This window comes from Anticarsia gemmatalis, chromosome 3 (assembly GCF_050436995.1).
Source record: "Anticarsia gemmatalis isolate Benzon Research Colony breed Stoneville strain chromosome 3, ilAntGemm2 primary, whole genome shotgun sequence".
Taxonomy (NCBI): Eukaryota; Metazoa; Arthropoda; class Insecta; order Lepidoptera; family Erebidae; genus Anticarsia; species Anticarsia gemmatalis.
Window position 1 is genome coordinate 11,443,023 of NC_134747.1, and position 19,996 is coordinate 11,463,018.

Sequence of the window (19,996 nt, forward strand, 5' to 3'; positions counted from 1 at the left end):
GCTCAAAAATGTGAAGCATTTAAAACTGTACAAAAAAATTCTGGAACAATTACGTTGGTCGGTAACTACCAGGAAAACTCGTTCAATTTTAACCAGTTCGTTAATTCATACTAGCAAACGTTTTCAAGGTGCACGAAAAATTCTCCCGGCCATTTTTCGGGAATACCGCGTATAAAAATTTAATTTATCATCCTTTCGTACCTTCGGGTGAAATTCCAGTTGGCTCCCTTAGGGCGAATTCGTTGGCGATTTCACAAAGAAAGCGTTCGTGAACCATCGATAATAACGGGATAAAATAATATATTGTTTAATGTCTTTCGGACCCTTTTGTGGTCCGATCTTCACAGGTCCGAGAAAATTGTATTAGCTTCGTAGATAATGCGCTTTGTTACTCCTAAAAAACCCTTTTAAGTTTTTCGACAGTTCAAATATAATTTTGGTGGGTCGATAAAACGGTTTTGGTATAGATGAAAGAGTAATCTGTTTAGTAATTTTATAAAATTTGTATGATTAGCTGCGAGCTCTTGCTCTTGCTACAGACAGGTAGCATAAAAAAACATATTAACTATGCCATCCATAACTATGCTACGTATAGCATTGTGATGTTTTTTATGCTACCTATGTCTTGAACAACGACGTGCAAAGCTAATTTTTCTGGACGTGTGCAAGTGCCAAGTTTCATCAAATTTTATTTAGTAGATTTCATGAAATAAAGTAAAGATTTTTGTGTGCGAAAACATTTTAGAAGATATATTTTATAATACACAAGTTAAATATAATAATATAACTGTCCAAATGCTAAGCATGAATCTCTTCTTCGTTGCAAGAAGAGTTCGATTTTAATATAATTTTAATATAGAATCTAATAGAATTAAAATAGATAAGTCAGGTGGGTTTTGGAATTCTAGTAACCCTTTAAAAGGTCAGGTGGAGCTAAAATAACTATTGAAACGTGGGCGCAGTTATCCATTGAATTTATATTTGAACAAATATAACAATTCAGGGAAATACAAACATGGTATCAGTATATTCTTCTTTAAAAAATCTTTTATATTTTTATCTACGTTGGCAGTCCATGTTAGTTTTCTACGACATTCTGGAAAAAAATCCTTACTCAACATTTGGACAGCAATCATTATTTAATTCACTTCTAATTATAATTTACCCTGATTTACTTTTGTATGTATAATTAAAGTTTAAATACAATACCTACATGTGTAAGCATTTTAAAACATACACATCCAACCGTGCTACCAACAGTTCAAAAAGTGACCAGAATTTAACCAACTGACTACTAGACACGCTTCCTATAAAACTTATAATACAATTATGGTGTAAACTACACTCCTGGTTACTCCTTTAGCACAACTATGATTCAAAAGTATCCAATAAAAATATGGTGTGAAACAATATTTCTCCTAACGCGATGTTAGCCTAATCCACGATTTATAGCAGAGAATGCACAAGAATTCCTCCGCGGTTGCAATATCGAAGCTTTTATATGGTGACAGAGGATCCCTAGATAAATTTCACGTTCAATGTAACGTATAAAATGTGACTACACAGATCTCTTCTGCTTTATGGAGAACATTTCTGTTGAAATAATTTCATACGAGCGATGTGGTCATCCTTGATGAGAGGTATTTTAATAAATGGTGGAAAATTTTGCTTCTTTAGAACAAATAACGTTAATTTTGGTTTATACTAATAAATTGATAAGGTACCTCTATAGTTTCATTAATGAGTATGGTCCGTATTATCTCGTGTACTATTTTCCAGTTGTGATAATAGTTAATTTTTGCGCTACCGAAATCTAAATTTAGCAATCTAACTGATTTAAATTGGAATACTTCAAGTACCCTAACAAACTAATATATAAGTGATATTTAGAGTGTAGTAGATCGGGTCATTTGGATATTCTTTTAAGTTCTAAGCAGATCTGCATCTCATAGTCGAGGCTGTCATGCTGTGTGAAATTTTTTGTCCAGAAGCGTGATAGTGTACGTGATACGTGTTGTTAAAAACTAGAGTATAATAAATATTAATGTTATTAAATGTAAATTTATTTATTCATAACACTTGTTAAACAAATAGCAATAGTTTTTCAATTACTTAAATGTTAGATACACTAAAATTTTCATCACATTACAGCCAATATGTATCAATATGTGTATCATTAATGGAAAATATATTCTCATAAAATAACACGGATATGAATTGGGAACAGTACCCATGAAATGTATTTCAATTTCGGTAAAATTTGTTTTAATGAATGCTAAAGTTTCATTCAGTATTTACAGCTGAAGCAAACATTTTGGATAACCGAAAAGCCATGATTAAAATTATGCATAATAGTGGTACGAATGCGTTGAATATTAATGATTAAACATCGGCATACCGACAATATGTTGTTCTGTTTGATGATTATCCATGTATTTTGCATTATGGCTTTGATCATTTACGCAAAAGGGAAATAATTTTAGTTTGGCAACGATCTCTATTAATAGTGGGAAATAAAATTTGTGTGTCACAAAATATGAATTTAATTCATTATGAAGTCCCAAAGGACTGGTATTTTATGACAGCTAGTTGACACTATTTAATTATTTATTTGACACTTGTGGGAAAAGCTACCATATAACAGAAAAAGGAAATACAATTTATATTTCAAAGTCCTTAAAGGTCTTTTACTTTTTTGAAGTCTTTTAAGAATTTCGTCAAAATATTATAATGGATTCTTCACGACCTGTCGTCCTGTACTAGTTAAATAAAATCGAAGCGTTGGTGGTAAGGTCGTTGACCTTATAAAGTACTAAGAACCGATATTCTTTTGAATTTGAAGCATGAAAAGTATTTCACCAGATCGTTATCACTTATCTTACAAATATTTCTAAAAAACGAAGGTTGGAAATTTCAAGAAAAATATATTAACAAGCAAATACAGGATCCAGGTCGTCTTTTGTTTCGCAGAAGTGATCATAAAATATTCCCTATTCTCGTATGAAACACGTGTCTTCTGAATAATAACTGGTCTTGTCCAGAAACGTAGGAATTTAATTATTCACGCAGTTTGAATGGCTACGAGCATGGTAAGCGATTTTTTTTTTAGTTTTCGTTATCTAAGTAAGTCGCTTTCCACTATCTGCGTTCCTTTATAGACACCGAAATGCTTTTTTAATGAGTGTTGATTTTCCGGAAATTTTAACTGTATGTGACATTAATTTTGTAAAAATATAAAAGTAGACATGTTGCTGTCACAATGTGACGTTGACACAGGAAGCAGGTTAACGCGAGGTAAGAATAGTTTTATAACATTCATGCTCATACAAAGCGGTAACGATAAAAACATCGCAGTTTTATTCAAAAGAGAATTGTTTCAAAGGATTCTATGAAATATTAAACCTGTGGGTCCCGCGTAAACTTAATCTCTAAAGGAAGATCAGACGGGACCTCATACAATATTAATAACTTGCAGCTAAGCCTTAATAAACTAAGGAGAATTTACTTACGAAAATGTTAATTCATTTCTGGGAAAACATGTTCGCTTGGGAAATTGGCGATGGGTATATTAATGGAGGTGTTCTTTGTGGTTTGAAAGTAAGTTTTGAAGATATTGGAGCAAGAATAATTGAGTTTGTTTTATAATAGAATACGGGGATTAACACGAACACGGATTTTACCTTAGCATGTTTCGCGCAGGTTACTCTGAAGGTTATGAGAACAGTTGAACTCTTGATAAAGTTAAAAGTATGAAAATAATATTTTTTTGATTAAATATGGGAATTAAAAAGATCGTTGTATCATAAAATCTTATTAAATGCAGACGTCTTTATCAAAACCACCAAATATGACTATAATGATATGACAAACATGATTAATTTTAAACACGCTTTTTAGGATTCCATTTCCAGAGGGTAAAAACGGAACCCGATTACTAATAGTGGACATTTCAATATTTAAATTTCTATTACCTTTTTAATATCTACCAGCTAGTCGGTAGGCTTCATTACCTTTAATTAATATTATCTAAGTTATCTTACATTAAATTAACACATAACATACATAAAACATAATTTACATACCGTTTAGAATCTATCAAAGTAATTCTAGACCCTTTGATTACACTAGTTCTACATAACATGTTCATATTCTCGTACATTATAATAATATCCATACACTTAACCTTCTCACAAACCAATGTATGCTTATGATCCCAAAGGGGTTAATTGCCAAGTTCAAATTTGCATAAATTAAGTAAATTCACCGATAAAACCAAGTTTCTTGTTAGTTTAATACGTAGTGAATTTCCCACTGTATGAATATTGTAATATTAAAGTATAATTTTATGAAGACTTAGAATTTACATTACGGCATAAAATTATGAAGTGTATGTATCCTTAGGCGCCCTTTAACTACCTCTAGATAAAATTATTATAGCAAAAACAAGCATAAAACTATAGTATGTTTCATCGGTGTATTTTCTTTTCATGTACTTATATATCATGTTTTTATAACCCTATCTAAAATTAATTTTATTAGTAGAATTGATCTCAATATGGTTCAAATGAGTCTTTTGATCTAAAATTTATCGCAAGCTTAACTTTAATTAATACCTGGATAATTATTGCATTTAAATATTTTGCTAAACCTAGAAGTTTTAGTTTACCAATTCCAAAATCCATTAATTTTGTCTTCACCGAGTAATTATAGATTAACATTTCTAAAAGGTATCGTAAATATTTGATGCAAATGCTCCGACATTAAATGACCCAGACGTTAATAGTAAGGAGATATCTTTAGCTAAAATCTTAGTTGATATTATTTTAGAGAAGTTAAAGTTTCAAGATTTTCGCAAGTAACAAATGAAACGTACATTTACTTACAAAATCCCTTTTTTTAATAAAAGTGCTCCTTCTTACCTGTGAACAAAAAATAAAATTCATTAGAATATAATATGCCATTATAACAACTTGTATGTAATATTTCTGTCACTCTTCTACGGCTATACGAATAAATACCGAAAATCTATTCGTAAAAAATGTAGGAGAGAAAAAATCTGACGACATTTGGACAGTCAATATACAAAACCAATCATTATAAAAACTAAATGATAATAAAGCTAAAAATAATATCAGTTCGTGTCTAAATACACAACCAAATAATGACCAAAACAACTCTGAACAAGCTGACACAAACTTCCAAAGGACCTCAATAATTGGAGTGCCGTTGATTGCCCAACTTGTCCTACTGACAGGAAGCCGAATTTGATGACATCATAACAATTATACAGCAATTATTGTTTTAGATATAGAACAATGGGTTAGAGCAAAATTAATTCTATGCAATACTAGATCATCTTTAAACAATAGTCTTCGGTGGTCATATAAAGGCGGAACCCTCTCGTGAAACTCATTACGTCCCGGCAAGACGTGATGAGATACAGGTAATTTAATTTAAATTTTTGCAGAAGAAGTTTTCGCTTTTATTTTGGTGTTTTGCTTGTGCTATTTGTTAATACTTTTTAAGGTTTTTTTCTTTAACTATCTTTCTATTTAGCCGATTATTACTCACTGTTGATTTTTTATCTACGGTGTTGCACGAGTCCCATTTCAACACTATATTGCTGTATGTATAAGTTCAAGACTATTGTAAATCTGAATTTGTTCTTTATTTCAAGTGTGCATATTTTTTTGTCGTTTACATATTTTTTCCCCATGTCCTTTTTAACCAATTTCTTTTGCAAAATCTCTCAGCTTTATTTATAACTTGAAACTTGTACTTTGCACTCCATCTCTCTAATTTTGTGGCTTTGCGAGTATTTACCTGTCTAGTGCTGTTCCCCGCTTGTCAGCCATTAATTAATTTTGTTATCCGCGAACCTGTATACACTTTGTAGTAGACAGCTCTACGGTTTCAACAACAGCGGCCTTATTAGGTTTAATTGATTTCATTCTAGGTCAAATTGCGTTTGATATACTACTAAATTAATGTAGAATTTACTATGATATTCTGTTTATTTATTACGATATCTGTAGGCTTTAAAATGAACACTAGAATATAAATATAGTATACAAAAAGTTGACAACTGTGTACTGTGTAAGTGAAGAATATTTTCGGTATATTTGATGCTTTTATACCTACAGTACGAAATATAATAATATGTCCAATCTACTATTCTTGATTAGTTTCATAAACCATTTACGAAGATTGTATTCCTTACACCTGTCTCAGTTAATTAAACTAGGTTAGTACTCATTGTCTCATTAGGTCAAACTAACTGTTTTATTTCCTATACCATTGTCTATAGCACAAAGAATAGCAACGTCTCTTCTTTGTTGCCTATTCTAATTTCATACTCCGTCTCTCGTTCCCTACTATTATTCTAAATATTATGATAGTACTTCAATAACATTACTTTGTTTAAGCAACATAGTTTTCCTCGTTCCGTTTGACAAATTGAATTTCATTTCGTCGCTTCACCATAAGTATTTACCAGTTGTTCAAGAAATGTTCTAATAATTCGTGCCTCAAATTATTGCAAAACTTCGCATTCCTGATTAATTTCGCGAAATTCTACCATGAAAGATGAGCTGGGTATTCCATTTTTTATTAAATTTACTGAGTGTATTAAAATTTATGTTCATTTAATATGATTAAAATTTACTGTTGTGTATTTGAAGTTTTGACAGAATTTCGAGAAAGTTTTGCAATGAGTCTTCTGTGAAATGTAGTTTCCTTTGGCGAATTTTAGCTTCGTTTAATTTCGTTTGCGTTCAGTTCCACTTGCAATAATGTAGACTGGAGTCAATTAAATAAAATTTTCGGATATTGTTATTAAATTTAATGTTTTTTCTACTCGTTTTGGTTCCCAGCAATGTTGCAGTTTCTAGTATTAGGCGCGGTGGCAACAGTAATAAGCGGGAGATATGAAAATGTGAATGTGAAACAAGATTGGTGGGAAACCGCAGTGTTCTATCAAATCTACCCTCGATCCTTCATGGACAGCGATGGAGACGGCGTTGGTGATATAAATGGTAAAATAAACAACTATTTCCAATCATTCGTATCTCTATCCTTTTAACTTGTTTTCGTAGAATAATTACTGAAACAGATTTATCAAAACACGCTTACGAAAATGTTAAAGTTCTAAAATTAGTTTCCCAGAATTTCTTTTACTTGTAACAGAATTTGGAAAAAGCCAGATAACTTTAAAGATAACATTCGTGCAGACACAAAAAAAATGCTTTGAACGAGACTCCTCTTTTTATTCTAAAATGTCACAAAAGGGCCGGCGGTTTGTCTTCACTTATCTTTTTACTCCAAGTTCATTAATCTACAGTTTAAGCCTTAGCTTGTTATCTGTTAAAATTTTCACAGCACACGTTTTAGGGGAAAAAATAAGGTTGGTAAAAAAACCCTAATGTTTTACTTTCTGCCGAGTAATAACGAAATGGAAGTTGCTTATTCTCATGATGTTGATAAAACAAAGCCCAGGAAACCTTTTGAATGTAGAGAGAAAAGAATTTAGAAATGTTTGTTACTTACGTATTTTGGGACAGCTCGCAAATTGTGTAGCGACATTAATATAATTGCGAATGGTTTTAAGCCACTGCCTGAGGCAACAATTATTTGAACAAACGAGAAATAACATTCTAGCGTATTTATTGACAATAGGAGAGCGAATACGAGAAACGGTTTTATTCCAGGAGGCAAGTGAAAATCGATCACAGCTTTTGTTACTATACACCGGTCGCTACGTCACCTCAGGGCGGCGTGAACAAATTCAACACAAGGTTGTAACGTGATCGTGAGAAAAGAAAATAATACATTTCTGTTACTAGGTATTACTTCAAGACTAGAATATCTGAAGGAGCTCGGAGTAGAAGCAACATGGCTCTCACCAATTTTCAAGTCACCGATGCACGATTTTGGATACGACATTTCTGATTACTACTCAATTCAACCAGAATATGGATCCATGGAGGACTTCGAACAGTTGTTGAAGAAAGCCGGAGAGCTCAGTGAGTCTTATTATGTATTCATTGCCTCCATTATGTAAATTTATGCATAACCCACGAACGAATTATCGAAATTTTCTTTACAGAAATTCGGTTAACACGATGGATCGGTTATTTGAACTTTCGTAATAAGATTTCCTTTTACAATTTATATTTGAAAGGAAACGCCTGTTTGTATAATTTGAACAATTTGTTTTGGTGTTGTTTTCCTCGATTGTAATTATTTCTGATTCTATGACTAGCTGCGGGAGGTTCTATCGTTTGTAGTTCGAGTCGGTTTAAGTCTGTGGGTGTTTATATTTTGTGAGTATTTTTAGGATGGTGGATATAAATAAATATACGAAAGTTATCTTATTCTCAAAATATTATTCATTTACTAAAAATATTCAGATAGTATTATCTTTACCCAATACTTAATAAGTCCCACTTGTAGGATTTTCGATTGCTCTTCATTATATTTTCGATGATGTATCACAATAAATCTGAATCATAAGATTTGTTAAAAAGTTGAGCATGAATTTTATTAATTAATATCTAACAATAATTTCTAAGACAGAATTCTGCAAGACCGGATACACACCGTCGCAAGATTAATTTCAAGATAAATGTCACAACATCTTATTCGCTAATTAATTATGACACATGACATACATTTGTAGTGCGATTTTTTACACTCGATATTATATTATTACGTTTCTTTCTAGTACTTGAAATTTAAAATTGCATGACACTTTTTTCTTAGTTTGGGACGCTGATAAAGACTTATACATATTATATATGTACATATGCAGGTATTCTCGTTTTGGCATTTAATGTAACTTAAAGAAAGGTTTTTGCGAACTAATCTAGGGGCTCTCGTCAACGAACTATCGTGGAAGCCCCTAGGTTGTCGATAGCCAATAGTGGCACGAAATCATTCCACTAATAGCTGTGCTATTTTCCATTAACATTAAAACTGTTTCAGATATTAAGGTGATTCTAGACTTCGTGCCAAATCACTCGAGTAATGAGAGCGAATGGTTTGTGAAGTCGGCTAGTAAGGACGAATACTACAGCGACTGGTACATTTGGGAGAACGGGCATTTGGATAGCACGGGACATAGAAGTCCGCCTAATAACTGGGTAAGTAAGAAACTAAATCTAGGTAAGATTCGAAAGGTGACTCACCGTTTATAATATAGCCTTTGGGATTAAGACTGCGTGTATCTTCACGTAAATAATAAATAAAAATTTAAATAACTCGTGGTAACAAGAGATGAGAGATGTATATTTTTTTTCAATGTTTAAAATCGTTTAATACAATAAATAAAGAAAAGAAAGATGGAGAAGTTTAACTGACAAATCACAGACCAAACAAACAGTAAAATTCTCGTTTCCCTATTTTTTTATGAACACAATCCAACATATACATATATTAGGTGTCAAGTAATGTATAAAAATGGTTGCCTACAAATTGAACTACTCCAAAGTAAATGTCAGACGCCCAATTCATCCCACTTCTTGACTCTTTGTTTTAGATCAGCGTATTCAGAAAGAGTGCTTGGACCTACGTGGCATCCCGGGACCAGTACTATCTTCACCAGTTTGGAGAGTCACAGCCCGATTTCAACTATAGAAATCCAGTGGTTGTTGAAGAAATGAAAGTAAGTAAACCTGAATTTCTTGTGTCTTAAAAGGAGAGAACTGAATGCAGCAAAAAAAGATTTGAATATTTTTTCTCTGTATAAATACTGCTTTTGTGGTTCATAAATCCACAGTGCTCATACGCTAATCAATATCTATAAAACTCTTCCGTTACTGAGTGACTTACTGATTGATGGACAACGCACAGCCAAACTACTGAGCGTAAAAAGTTGTAATTGTGGTTCGAAGATTCCCTAAGAAGAGTCAGTATATGGAAGCAAAAAGACACGATTTTTGGAAATGCCTTTCCCCCATTGGAGTGAAATTCCACGCCGGCGAAGCCGCAGTCAGAAAGCTAGTCTTAGCTAAACGACAACTTCAGCCACGTACTGTGTCATCATTGTCTCATTTAAGATTTTCGATTTGTACTGTAAAACATTCATTTGCAAAAATCAATTTCTCCGATCAAAATAAACATTTCCGTAGACACGATTATTTATTTGTAATGTGTTTACAAATTAATAAATAGATCTGTTCGAAAGACGTTTCAAATAAAGATAAAGTTGTTGTGTGACTTGGAAGAGTAACGAAGATAAATGGACCTGCGTTATTTTTATCTATTTGCCGACTAGCCTTGCTGAAATATTTAAATAGATCTCACATAAATATAAAATACCTTATAAGTTTCGCTTAGAACTTATGTCACATGGGAGTTAACGCTATTATGGATAATTATTATAGGTTTTTCTGGACGTCTCGACTTAAAAAAAATCTATCAATTGGATATTGTGAGTTTCGGAAACCCACTGTTATGCCACGTTATATTAATATACGCAGAATATTGCACCGTAAGTAACATACTTTCGAAATCAAAATTGAGACAAAAACATTATAGCCAGTGAAAGTCGCCAATGAAAACACAAAAATAAATAGTTGCTTTACTCCCTGGACATTAAAGAAGGAATAAGTAACCAGTCTAAAGTAGAAGCACCTTTGGAAGATGGCCCAATAATTCCCAATAACTTATGCACTTTACTTCACGAGGTGCTCGCTACGTAAATGGCTCAAAGTTGCTAGCACTCTATTGGTGAAGTCTGAAACTACCGCCTTAAGGAGATTCCCGTGAAATGGCAAGCGTGAAACTTTAAATTTAATAACATAGTACAGTGCCGCGGTCTTTACCTACGAAAATGAGATTTTATCGTGTACTGAAAATATTGAACGAACTTGTTATATTGGGTAGAAAATTTAGTGGATCTTTGTTTTGAGTAAGATTTTAGTCTAAACTCTGCTATCTGTTTGGAGTCTCCAGTAGGTATTGCTATGTTTATGTGTATGAATACACATAATACCAGTTTCATAAATAAAACTGTAATATAGTAAATTTATTATACAGCTTAGATTTATGTTATTTCTAGTATAGAGGAAAATGAAGGAGAAAGATTAGGAAGGCTGACCTCACTTCCGTGTGGGATTTATAGCACGAAAGACAGAGAGAGAGAGAGAGCGATATAATTTAGATTTATGATATACAGCTCAGCGTTCATCGTCGGGCTTAGAGTATATGAACTCAGGAGGTATCAAAACATAGTACGAAGTTCGAAAACGGTCCAAATCGTATGACGAAGCCTTCAATTGGTTACCGGAAATTATGTTTAATTAAATCTAATGGTAGCGGAATTAGAAACACTTTTATTTTTTAAATACTTACTGTGATTTTATTTATAAATTTTGTATTTTTACAGAATGTCATAAAATTCTGGCTAGAAAAAGGAGTAGCCGGAATGAAACTGAATTCCTTTAATCACATTTACGAAGTAGACAAAGATTCCTACGGAGGCAGGTACCCTAATGAACCGATGACAGGTAAACCTGGGTTGAAGCCTGAGGACTATGGATATCTAGAGCATATTTATACGAAAGACCAGGAAGAGACTTATGACATGGTGTCGCAGTTCAGAGATGTGTTTGATGCTATCACTATAAGAGATAATTTGACAAGGTATGTTTGAATCATATTTTTTGTAACAAATTTGTGGGAAAATACTATAAATTAAAGAGCATAAATATATGAACACGCATTAGAAAAAGACTGGTCGAATCTTACCGCAGGTAGGGAGATTTGGAAGGAAATAAGGGAGGCCTTTGCCCAGCAGTAGGGCACTCAAAAAGGTTAAAAAGATAGTTATTTGTTTTTAATACCAGTGACATTTACTTAGTACCCAAAACCTACAAGATTACTAAATCACGGTGAGATAAATTAAATTTGATTGTTGCCAAAAATAATCGCATTCAATTGTTATTATGAAGCAGACGAGTGAGTGCAGTGATTGTAATAAAATATCGTGGTGTCATAAAAATTGAAAAGGTGTCTCTCGTCATAAATATTGGAACATATTCCTATGAAGATGTAAAATTTCATTGCCGTATGTTATGTTCATATAATAAAACGAGCTACGAGATACAGTCCACAAACTACGTCGAGAGTTTGACCCTTAAAATGTACTGCATAAATAGTTTCTACGACGCCTGCTAGAGGCGCTGAACCGATTGTCATACAATTTTTTTCGACAGCTGGCCAGTTGTCGGTACACAATATAATAGAGGTAGAGAATCGCGGCAAGTGATTTGTTCAATATACTGGAAAAGAAAAAGTAAGCATTAGTAAACAATTTATGTACAAATTATGCCTTTTATTCATGCGTGAAAGATAAAATATTTACTATTATTGATAAATCCTAGATAAAAACCAAGTTGTTTTTCTACAGTTATGATTACGGATAATATAAGATAAATTGGATAAACAACTATCATTATACATAACAATCTTAAATAAAGAAGACTAAAGGCCGCCCGCGACTTCGTCCGCATGGAAACCCTTCCCGTGTAAATCCCGATCTCTCGGGAACTCCGTGATAAAAAATAGCCTATATGTTATTCTGGGTTTTCAGCTACATTTGCACCAAATTTCATCGTAATCGGTTTAGTAGTATTAGTGTGAAAGATTATCAAACATCCATACATAAATATATACATTCTCACAAACTTCCGCATTTATATTATTAGTAGGACTAGAAAAGAAGAGACAAAAAATAAATGTAGAAACAAAAAAAGCAGAACACGTGGGTCGGAATGATGTTGATATAATATGTACAGTCTTTTAATAAAACATCCTAAATTATGTCTACTTCCAGGATAATGATGACGGAGGCCAGTACCACGATAAAAAATGCAGTGAGATATTACGGCGAAGGTACTCACTCAGGTGCTCATATACCATTCAATTTCGGTCTCATAGAGGATCTTGACAAAGACTCGGACGCAAGGGACATGAAGTATACTATAGATAGATGGCTCACGTACAAGCCTTTGAGGAAGCAAGCTAACTGGATGGTGAGTGTATTGATTAATTGCTACGTTAGATTGATGAAAGATTAATATTGGCGTACATATACAGGGTGTAACAGACAGGCTACCGAAAACGAAAAAAAAATGATTCTAGACATGATTCTGGTGCTTATGGCGTTGAAAATTTTCATCGCTTTTTTCATGATTTTTTATGCGTTTTTTTTATTTTTTTTCGGTATTATTTCGTTAATACTACACAGTGCAACATGAATATGAGAAAAAATCCGTCATATTACTGTTTTTCACAAAAAACAGCAATGGATTAAAACAACGTATAAATTCGCTATCAGCTGTCCGCGGCCAACGACACCGCGCCAGCGGCGGCCGGCCGCGAAGGTCGACGTACCTACGCGCGCCACACAGACACGATTACGCACACAGCTGTCAGCCTCACTCTCACTAGTATGCAGCGTTACTTAGTATTTGTTCTTCTATGTTAAAAATGAAAATGACATAATTATCCCGCTCTCCGATAAAAGGTACATTAATAAGATTTAAAATGTGTGATATCTTATTATTATTACACGTACAAATACATACAGAACGACAAAAAATCCTATTGATATTCTTTAGCGCAATAAAAATCTCTAATAAACAATTTAACAAGTATTGTCGCTTTGTTCTATTTGTTCTTGCAAACTTATTATTCTATTCGATATTTACACGCTCATTCATACAAGCGCGGTGCGACTCGAAAAGTAGATGGCCGTAGTGACGCGTGACGCCGCGACCGCGCGTGGATGTTACATAGATGGGATGCGACAAAATGAATGCTAAGTAATTCTCCGGGGATAATGAATTATGATAAGTTAGTTTCTCTGATAAGAATATTAATGGATATTGATTGCTATCATTGTTGTGTACCTACATTTTTTATGGTTTAATTAAATAAACGTTTCGTGTTTATTTTATTTACTTTAATCTGATTTTATGTTATTAAATATCAAAGTAGGTATTTTAAACTTACATCAATAATGTTTGTAATGTTATTCGGTATTTGAATAAAACTACAATGCAACGAGTAACAACTGTGACAAGTAAAAATAGTACCTAATGCCACATCAATATTTTATTCAATCTAATCTCTCGCTGGGATCCTAACTCGTCGCTCGTCACCAAATCGGCGGCGCGCGCACGGACGGCGGCGCGGAGGGAGCGGGTGGCGCGGGCGAGGGGCGGCGCGGGTGAGCGGAGAGGCGCCCGCGCCGGCGGCTCTCTTTGATAGTTCGAGCAATTCGCTCGCGGAAGACGGAAGCTCTTCACCGGTGTCGTTCGTTATGTCCTATTCGTCGTGTCGTGTGTGAACTGTTGTTTATTATTACTTGTTATTGTTTCGGTTTTGAGTTGTTAGTGTTTTTATTGTTATTATTTTTGTTGTTATTGTTTTCGAAGTGCAGTTGTGCTCGTAAATAGGAAGAAATGTTGATGTGCTATGTATGGTGAAGCACGTGGAAGTGCACGGCGTGCTCTGCACCTGTACGTCCGGATCCAAAGGTACCTACTCAAACTCTCGCCATACACCAGGTAATTGCGTGTTGATAGACATTGATAACAATTCGTTTTAGCACTTTCTTATTATTGGTTACATTTTGCTATTATTGTTTGATTTCACGTAAGCCAAGTAGGTATCTACCTACTTACAATTTTACTATGAGCTATTGTAACATACGAGCGTACTTACGATACCTACCATAAACGATACATGAGATTGTTATCTAATAATACATACTAGTGAGCGCATAGACGTGGTGGTACGCGTACGTACCGCTGATTGTTGGCAGCTCCTCGCATGATCAATTATTGTATCAACCACATTGTAAAACTTTTGGCGATTGAAAAGAGTGGCCGTGAGTTTCTCGCTAGCTCTTCTCATAAGGCTCTACCCCCTTTCCGAGCTAGTGGTAGATTCAGTAATTGTAACGACTATCGTAAGTGTCAACATTAGTCCTAAATGAATAAATGATTTGATTTTGATACCTACGACGCGTCGCGACATGTCGTCGCTCAGCGCGCCGCCGCCGCCAGAAATCTCGTAGGCATGCGCGGAGATATATCGCGTTGTTCACTATACATTGAATGCTCAAAAATGACTAACTCGGGAACCAATCATTTCCGAGAAAAATGGTTGAAGTAAATTTCGCGCATTTAGTGTCACAAAATTAACACTGAAGTTTTCGGTTAACCGTCGTTTACACCCTGTATATAATTCTTCTGTAAGTGTGTTTGTCACTTAACTTCTCTTAAACGACTGGACCGATTTTGATGAAATTTTTTGTGTGTGTTCAAAGAGATCTGAGAATGGTTTAGATTCACAATTTTGTCCGCTGGGCAATGTTTTTTTAATTATTTTTTAGTTTATTAGACAGGACAACGTCTGTCGGGTCCGCTAGTCTTAATATACAATGTCTAAGCAATTTAGGTTTTGCAGTGATAGCAAGATACTTTCAATTCAATTATTTCTTAAAGATAACTCCTGCCGTAGCAATTGCTCTGGCGTCGGGAGATTTTTACAAAAATAGAAACAACTTGCACAAAAATTATATCGTAAACGTTGTTATAAAAATGGAAAAATATTGAAGTCATTATATATTATGTTAAATATGAATTAAACCTAGTGATGTGTTAATTTAAATCAAATTTAAGTCATAAAATTATTCATTGTTAAAATCAGATTGCGGCTTTAAAATCGTGCCTAGTATTTGAGCATCGTTAACATAGCCTTAAGCGACAATACTGGCACCACAAACCTATAACATCAATTGCCAAATTCATAATTAAGTCACGAAAATATGACAAGGTCAAAGGCAATTTTTAAGATAGATTCAATTAGATATACGCAATTTGACTGATAACTATCTGCCCCAGGGAATACAAATTTAGCAACACTGAGAGACAATGTAGGCGTGCCTTTTTGATATACAAGACCTTCCTTTTACTATTTGTATATAATTACTATCAGACCCGCGCAACTTCGCTTGCATTACATAAGAGAGAATGGGTCAAAATTTTCCCCGTTTTTGTAACATTTTTAACTGGTACTCTGCCCCTATTGGTTGTAGCGTGATGATATATAGCATATAGCCTTCTCCGAGAAATAGGCTATCTAACACTGAAAGAAATTTTCAAATCGGATCAGTAATTCCTGAGATTAGTGCGTTCAAACAAACAAACCAACTCTTCAGCTTTATAATATTAGTATAGATTATGGTATTATGACGGATAGCTGCAAAATGCCATTGGATCCTATGTGTCGATACCATTAGCAGGTTGATATATTACATTCGCAAATTACTTACAAGACGTAAATTGACAATTACAGGCATTTTCTGATATGTTGAATTCGATAGGTATGGAATCCGGTTTGATTTAGATTTTCATTAGCATATCAGTATTTCGTAGTTTAAATAGAGCTAAATATAGTTTGGTGTATTTTAGCTAAATATAGTTTTGTGATATCACATAGATTTGAACCGGAATACATACTTTAAAAGGTAATTACGAATATCTTATGGCAATACCATTAACGGCCAGTTTCTTCGTTTATAGTAACAGCCGAAGAATAAGGGCAAATTAACAATGACAATCGAATTTGTTTCTTCACGAATATAAATAATTGTTATATAGAAGTCAATTTGAAGAGTCGGTATGAAGAAACGGGCCGTCAATCAGTGATGGTACTAGTTTATAAAAAACTTGAAACAGCGATTAATTCCTATCAATGATACAAGAAGGATCTAATATAGTGGTAACTTTCACATAACAAACTCTCAAGTATTTGACATCATATTTGACCTCACGAAGTTCGACACAGAGGTGTCTAAAGTTCGTGAATACGGGTCGATTTCTTAGAGGTCTCATACGAGCTGTTATTTATTATTAATTGTTTTCTAGACTGGTAACCATGATACGAGCAGAGTGGCGTCACGATTCAGATCGGAACTGGTCGATGCCTTCAATATGCTGGTACTCCTACTGCCTGGGATTGCTGTCACTTATATGGTAAAGTTTTTAATGCTATTTTTAGAGATATAATAAGGTTTCGATTTGGTATTACGTTAATCTTTTGACAATTAACATGTAGTTATTCCCAAATATAGTCAAAAAGAGGCCTTTTTTTAAAGTGTGAAATTTTATTTATATATTAAGGCTTAGAAACCAATATGAAAATATTTTTTGATTTGTCGAAATGTGTTTTAAATTATACGTAAACATTGAAGGGCGAAGAAATAGGGATGACAAATGGATTCGTGCCTTGGAGCGAAACGAAGGACCCTCAGGCGTGCAATACGGACGACCCTGTTAATTTCATCGAAGTGTCCCGGGACCCTGTGAGGACCCCGTTCCAGTGGAGCAATGGAAAAAACGCAGGTAACTTCACTAACCTTTTGAATATCCTTCGTTTCCGCACCAACAAAATTCGACGCGTCGGTTTCAGGTGAAAATATTAGGTCGGGGAAAAGTCTTTTCGCATTATAGTATGTAATAAAATCTCTTTGGCATCAAGAACCACAAATAAGTACACGGTTTCTTTCAGTGAGCTCGTGAGGTACCCAAATATCGAGCTTTTTTGTGTAGAGAAAAGATTTTATTACAAGTTCGTACATACTATAATGCGAAAAGACATTTTCCCCGACCTAAAATACCCTCTATTTTATAGAAAGGAATTACTGACATGAATCAACATTATCAGGATCTTAAATTCATCGTCCTTTGTTGATCTTGCTTTCTTTTCGATATTAAAAATATTATACCTTTGTTACAAAGTCTAGACATTTTATAAACTTTCGGCGTTTATATTTTCATAAAACATTAAGTCGAAATATCTTTTTAGCGTCAGATTCTTTGTGTTTCACGTTTAACATACAATTTGCATTTCTGTAAGCGTCAACTGTTTATATAAAGCGTCAAAGCGCGCCAGGTATAACATATGTAGCTGATTTTAATTTCAAATGTAAACCTTTCTGGATTAATGTATTTACATAGTTGGATTAGGCTTATAATTGGATAAACTTTCATATGTTTCTTACTTGATAAAACGCTCACCTACTTTTGTTTTGTACTTTATATTTTCTTAAGTAATCCTATCTTGTTTTTCATTTTCCATTCATATTTTTACTCATCTCTCTAATTTAAATTGTATTTTTCTCCTTTCTTTGGCCTTTTCAAAAAAGTTCTACTCACATTTATAATTTTAGTCTCGCTTTACGTGAACCTAATATTATTTCAAAACAAACCAATTTGAATATAATGTTGGTCTGGTTTCTAGGTTTCTCTCACGCGGACAGCTCTTGGCTGCCTGTAGCAGAGGGTTTTGAACACCTGAATCTCGCTGCTCAGCGGTCTTCAATTCGTTCCCATTATCAGGTTTACCGAACGCTGACAAATCTGAGAATGCGACCAGCGTTTAAGTACGGACGATACGAATCTTTAGCTCTTAATAATGATGTTTTTGCATTTAAAAGGTAAGATTCATTTATGTAGTTATTTTTGCTGTCAAGATTCAAGTAGGTTTCAGGTTTAATTAGTTACTTAGACGAACTTTTATTTTTATCACTTAAACAGACAGTTAAATTCTGAACATAGTCTCTTAATTTTTCCTTGATTCTAATCCCTTAACTTTGAAAAAGACAAGATAATATACATTACGTAAAGTAAAACACATCTAGTTTTTCATACTCGGTATGAATGTAATAAGAATTCGATTTTGAATTTACAAAAAGTATACAATAAAACTATATAATAACAATAAATTTAGTTTGAAATCGACACCTTACATCCAAATAACAAAACTACGTGCCTAGTAATATTTCGATATAACATTTTTAGTAACCCAAACATTCTTAAAAGAGCAATATCTCTAGAAAATTGTTTTCTACGTAGACTTTATTATAAATATTTGTGAATATTTCAGATGGTACAATGATGACACGTACGTCGTCGTGATGAACGTTGGAAGAACTTATCATGTTGTGAATTTGACTGCCTTTGACTTGATCTTTGGGCAATTGGAGGTCGAAGCTAGCAGTGTTGTGTCTTCTAGGACTTACAGGTACGATTGGAAAACTATTATTTTTGTAAATGTCTTCTAAAGCGTCGTTTTGTCTTCTATGGTCAGTTTGTAACTTATATACCTCCCACGCTAGTTGGTACAGGTTCGAACCCTAGGGAAACCATCAATGACTTACAAAGTTATGTGTGTATTAGAAATAATTATCACTTGTTCCAACGGTGAAGCAAAACATCGTGATGCAACGTTGCATGCCTGACAATTCTTTAGAACAGTTCTTGAAGGTACGCAAAGTCGCCAACCCGCAATTGGCCAGAATGGTGAACTCAAGGCCTCACTCCTCCCTTATTACGGTAGGAGACCCTTGGTCAGCAGAAGGTCATTAATAGTTCGTATTTATTATTACTACTGGCTATATTTCGTTACTTATTTATAATCATCACATTTCATTTCACATTCACATTTTTCAGAATTTGTTTAGAGATTTAGTCGAGGTACTAGATAACAGAAAGATCTATAGAACAACTGCATTAAAAATGTTAATGTATGGATATTCTTCGTTAATTTATTTTATTTCGATTTCAGTGACAACGTTCAAGCGAATTATTTGGACTTGGCCGCAGATGAAGCTCTCGTACTACGAATGCAGGTTTAATTCATATTTATTTTGTTTTTGTTATTACATTATGTTGAAAGAAAAATCGATTTAAAATTAAAAATGTATTTACCTATTTATTGCAATAAAATATTTTGTATGTAACGAAATTTATATATGTCTTTCATTACTCTCATTAATTTAATTGATTTATCGAAAATTGAACTTGATAATTTAACTTCTATTATCGAAATATTTAACCTTATTATTATATAATATATATTTTATATTTAACCGCATAACATTTGAACAACTTCACCAAATTGGACGAATCTTTAATAATAT

General features: G+C 33.6%; 2 protein-coding genes across 21 annotated transcripts in view; one reads left to right on the plus strand and one right to left on the minus strand.

The window, feature by feature from the left end:
- Pde1c (Phosphodiesterase 1c) overlaps nt 1–19,996 on the minus strand; it is a 519,661-nt gene that overhangs the window by 122,597 nt on the left and 377,068 nt on the right. The window lies entirely within an intron of this gene.
- On the plus strand, nt 5,379–19,825 carry LOC142987657 (maltase 2-like). 2 transcript variants are annotated; one of them, XM_076136562.1, is made up of 12 exons: nt 5,379–5,443; nt 6,873–7,034; nt 7,842–8,021; nt 8,983–9,140; nt 9,536–9,661; nt 11,387–11,643; nt 12,836–13,034; nt 16,941–17,048; nt 17,267–17,417; nt 18,316–18,511; nt 18,961–19,098; nt 19,642–19,825. In XM_076136562.1, exons 2-12 carry the CDS (start codon nt 6,875–6,877, stop codon nt 19,709–19,711), a joined length of 1,743 nt encoding a protein of 580 aa, XP_075992677.1. In that variant the 5' UTR covers nt 5,379–5,443; nt 6,873–6,874; the 3' UTR covers nt 19,712–19,825. The 2 variants fall into 2 exon arrangements, with proteins under 2 accessions (XP_075992677.1, XP_075992676.1); XM_076136561.1 differs by lacking the exon at nt 5,379–5,443 and adding an exon at nt 6,506–6,594.

Excerpts from the sequence above, each read along its gene's own strand:
- LOC142987657 (XM_076136561.1), top strand. Across the intron at positions 8,022-8,982 it reads GAAGAAAGCCGGAGAGCTCA|ATATTAAGGTGATTCTAGAC; the intron begins GTGAGTCTTATT and ends AAACTGTTTCAG. Across the intron at positions 11,644-12,835 it reads ATAAGAGATAATTTGACAAG|GATAATGATGACGGAGGCCA; the intron begins GTATGTTTGAAT and ends GTCTACTTCCAG.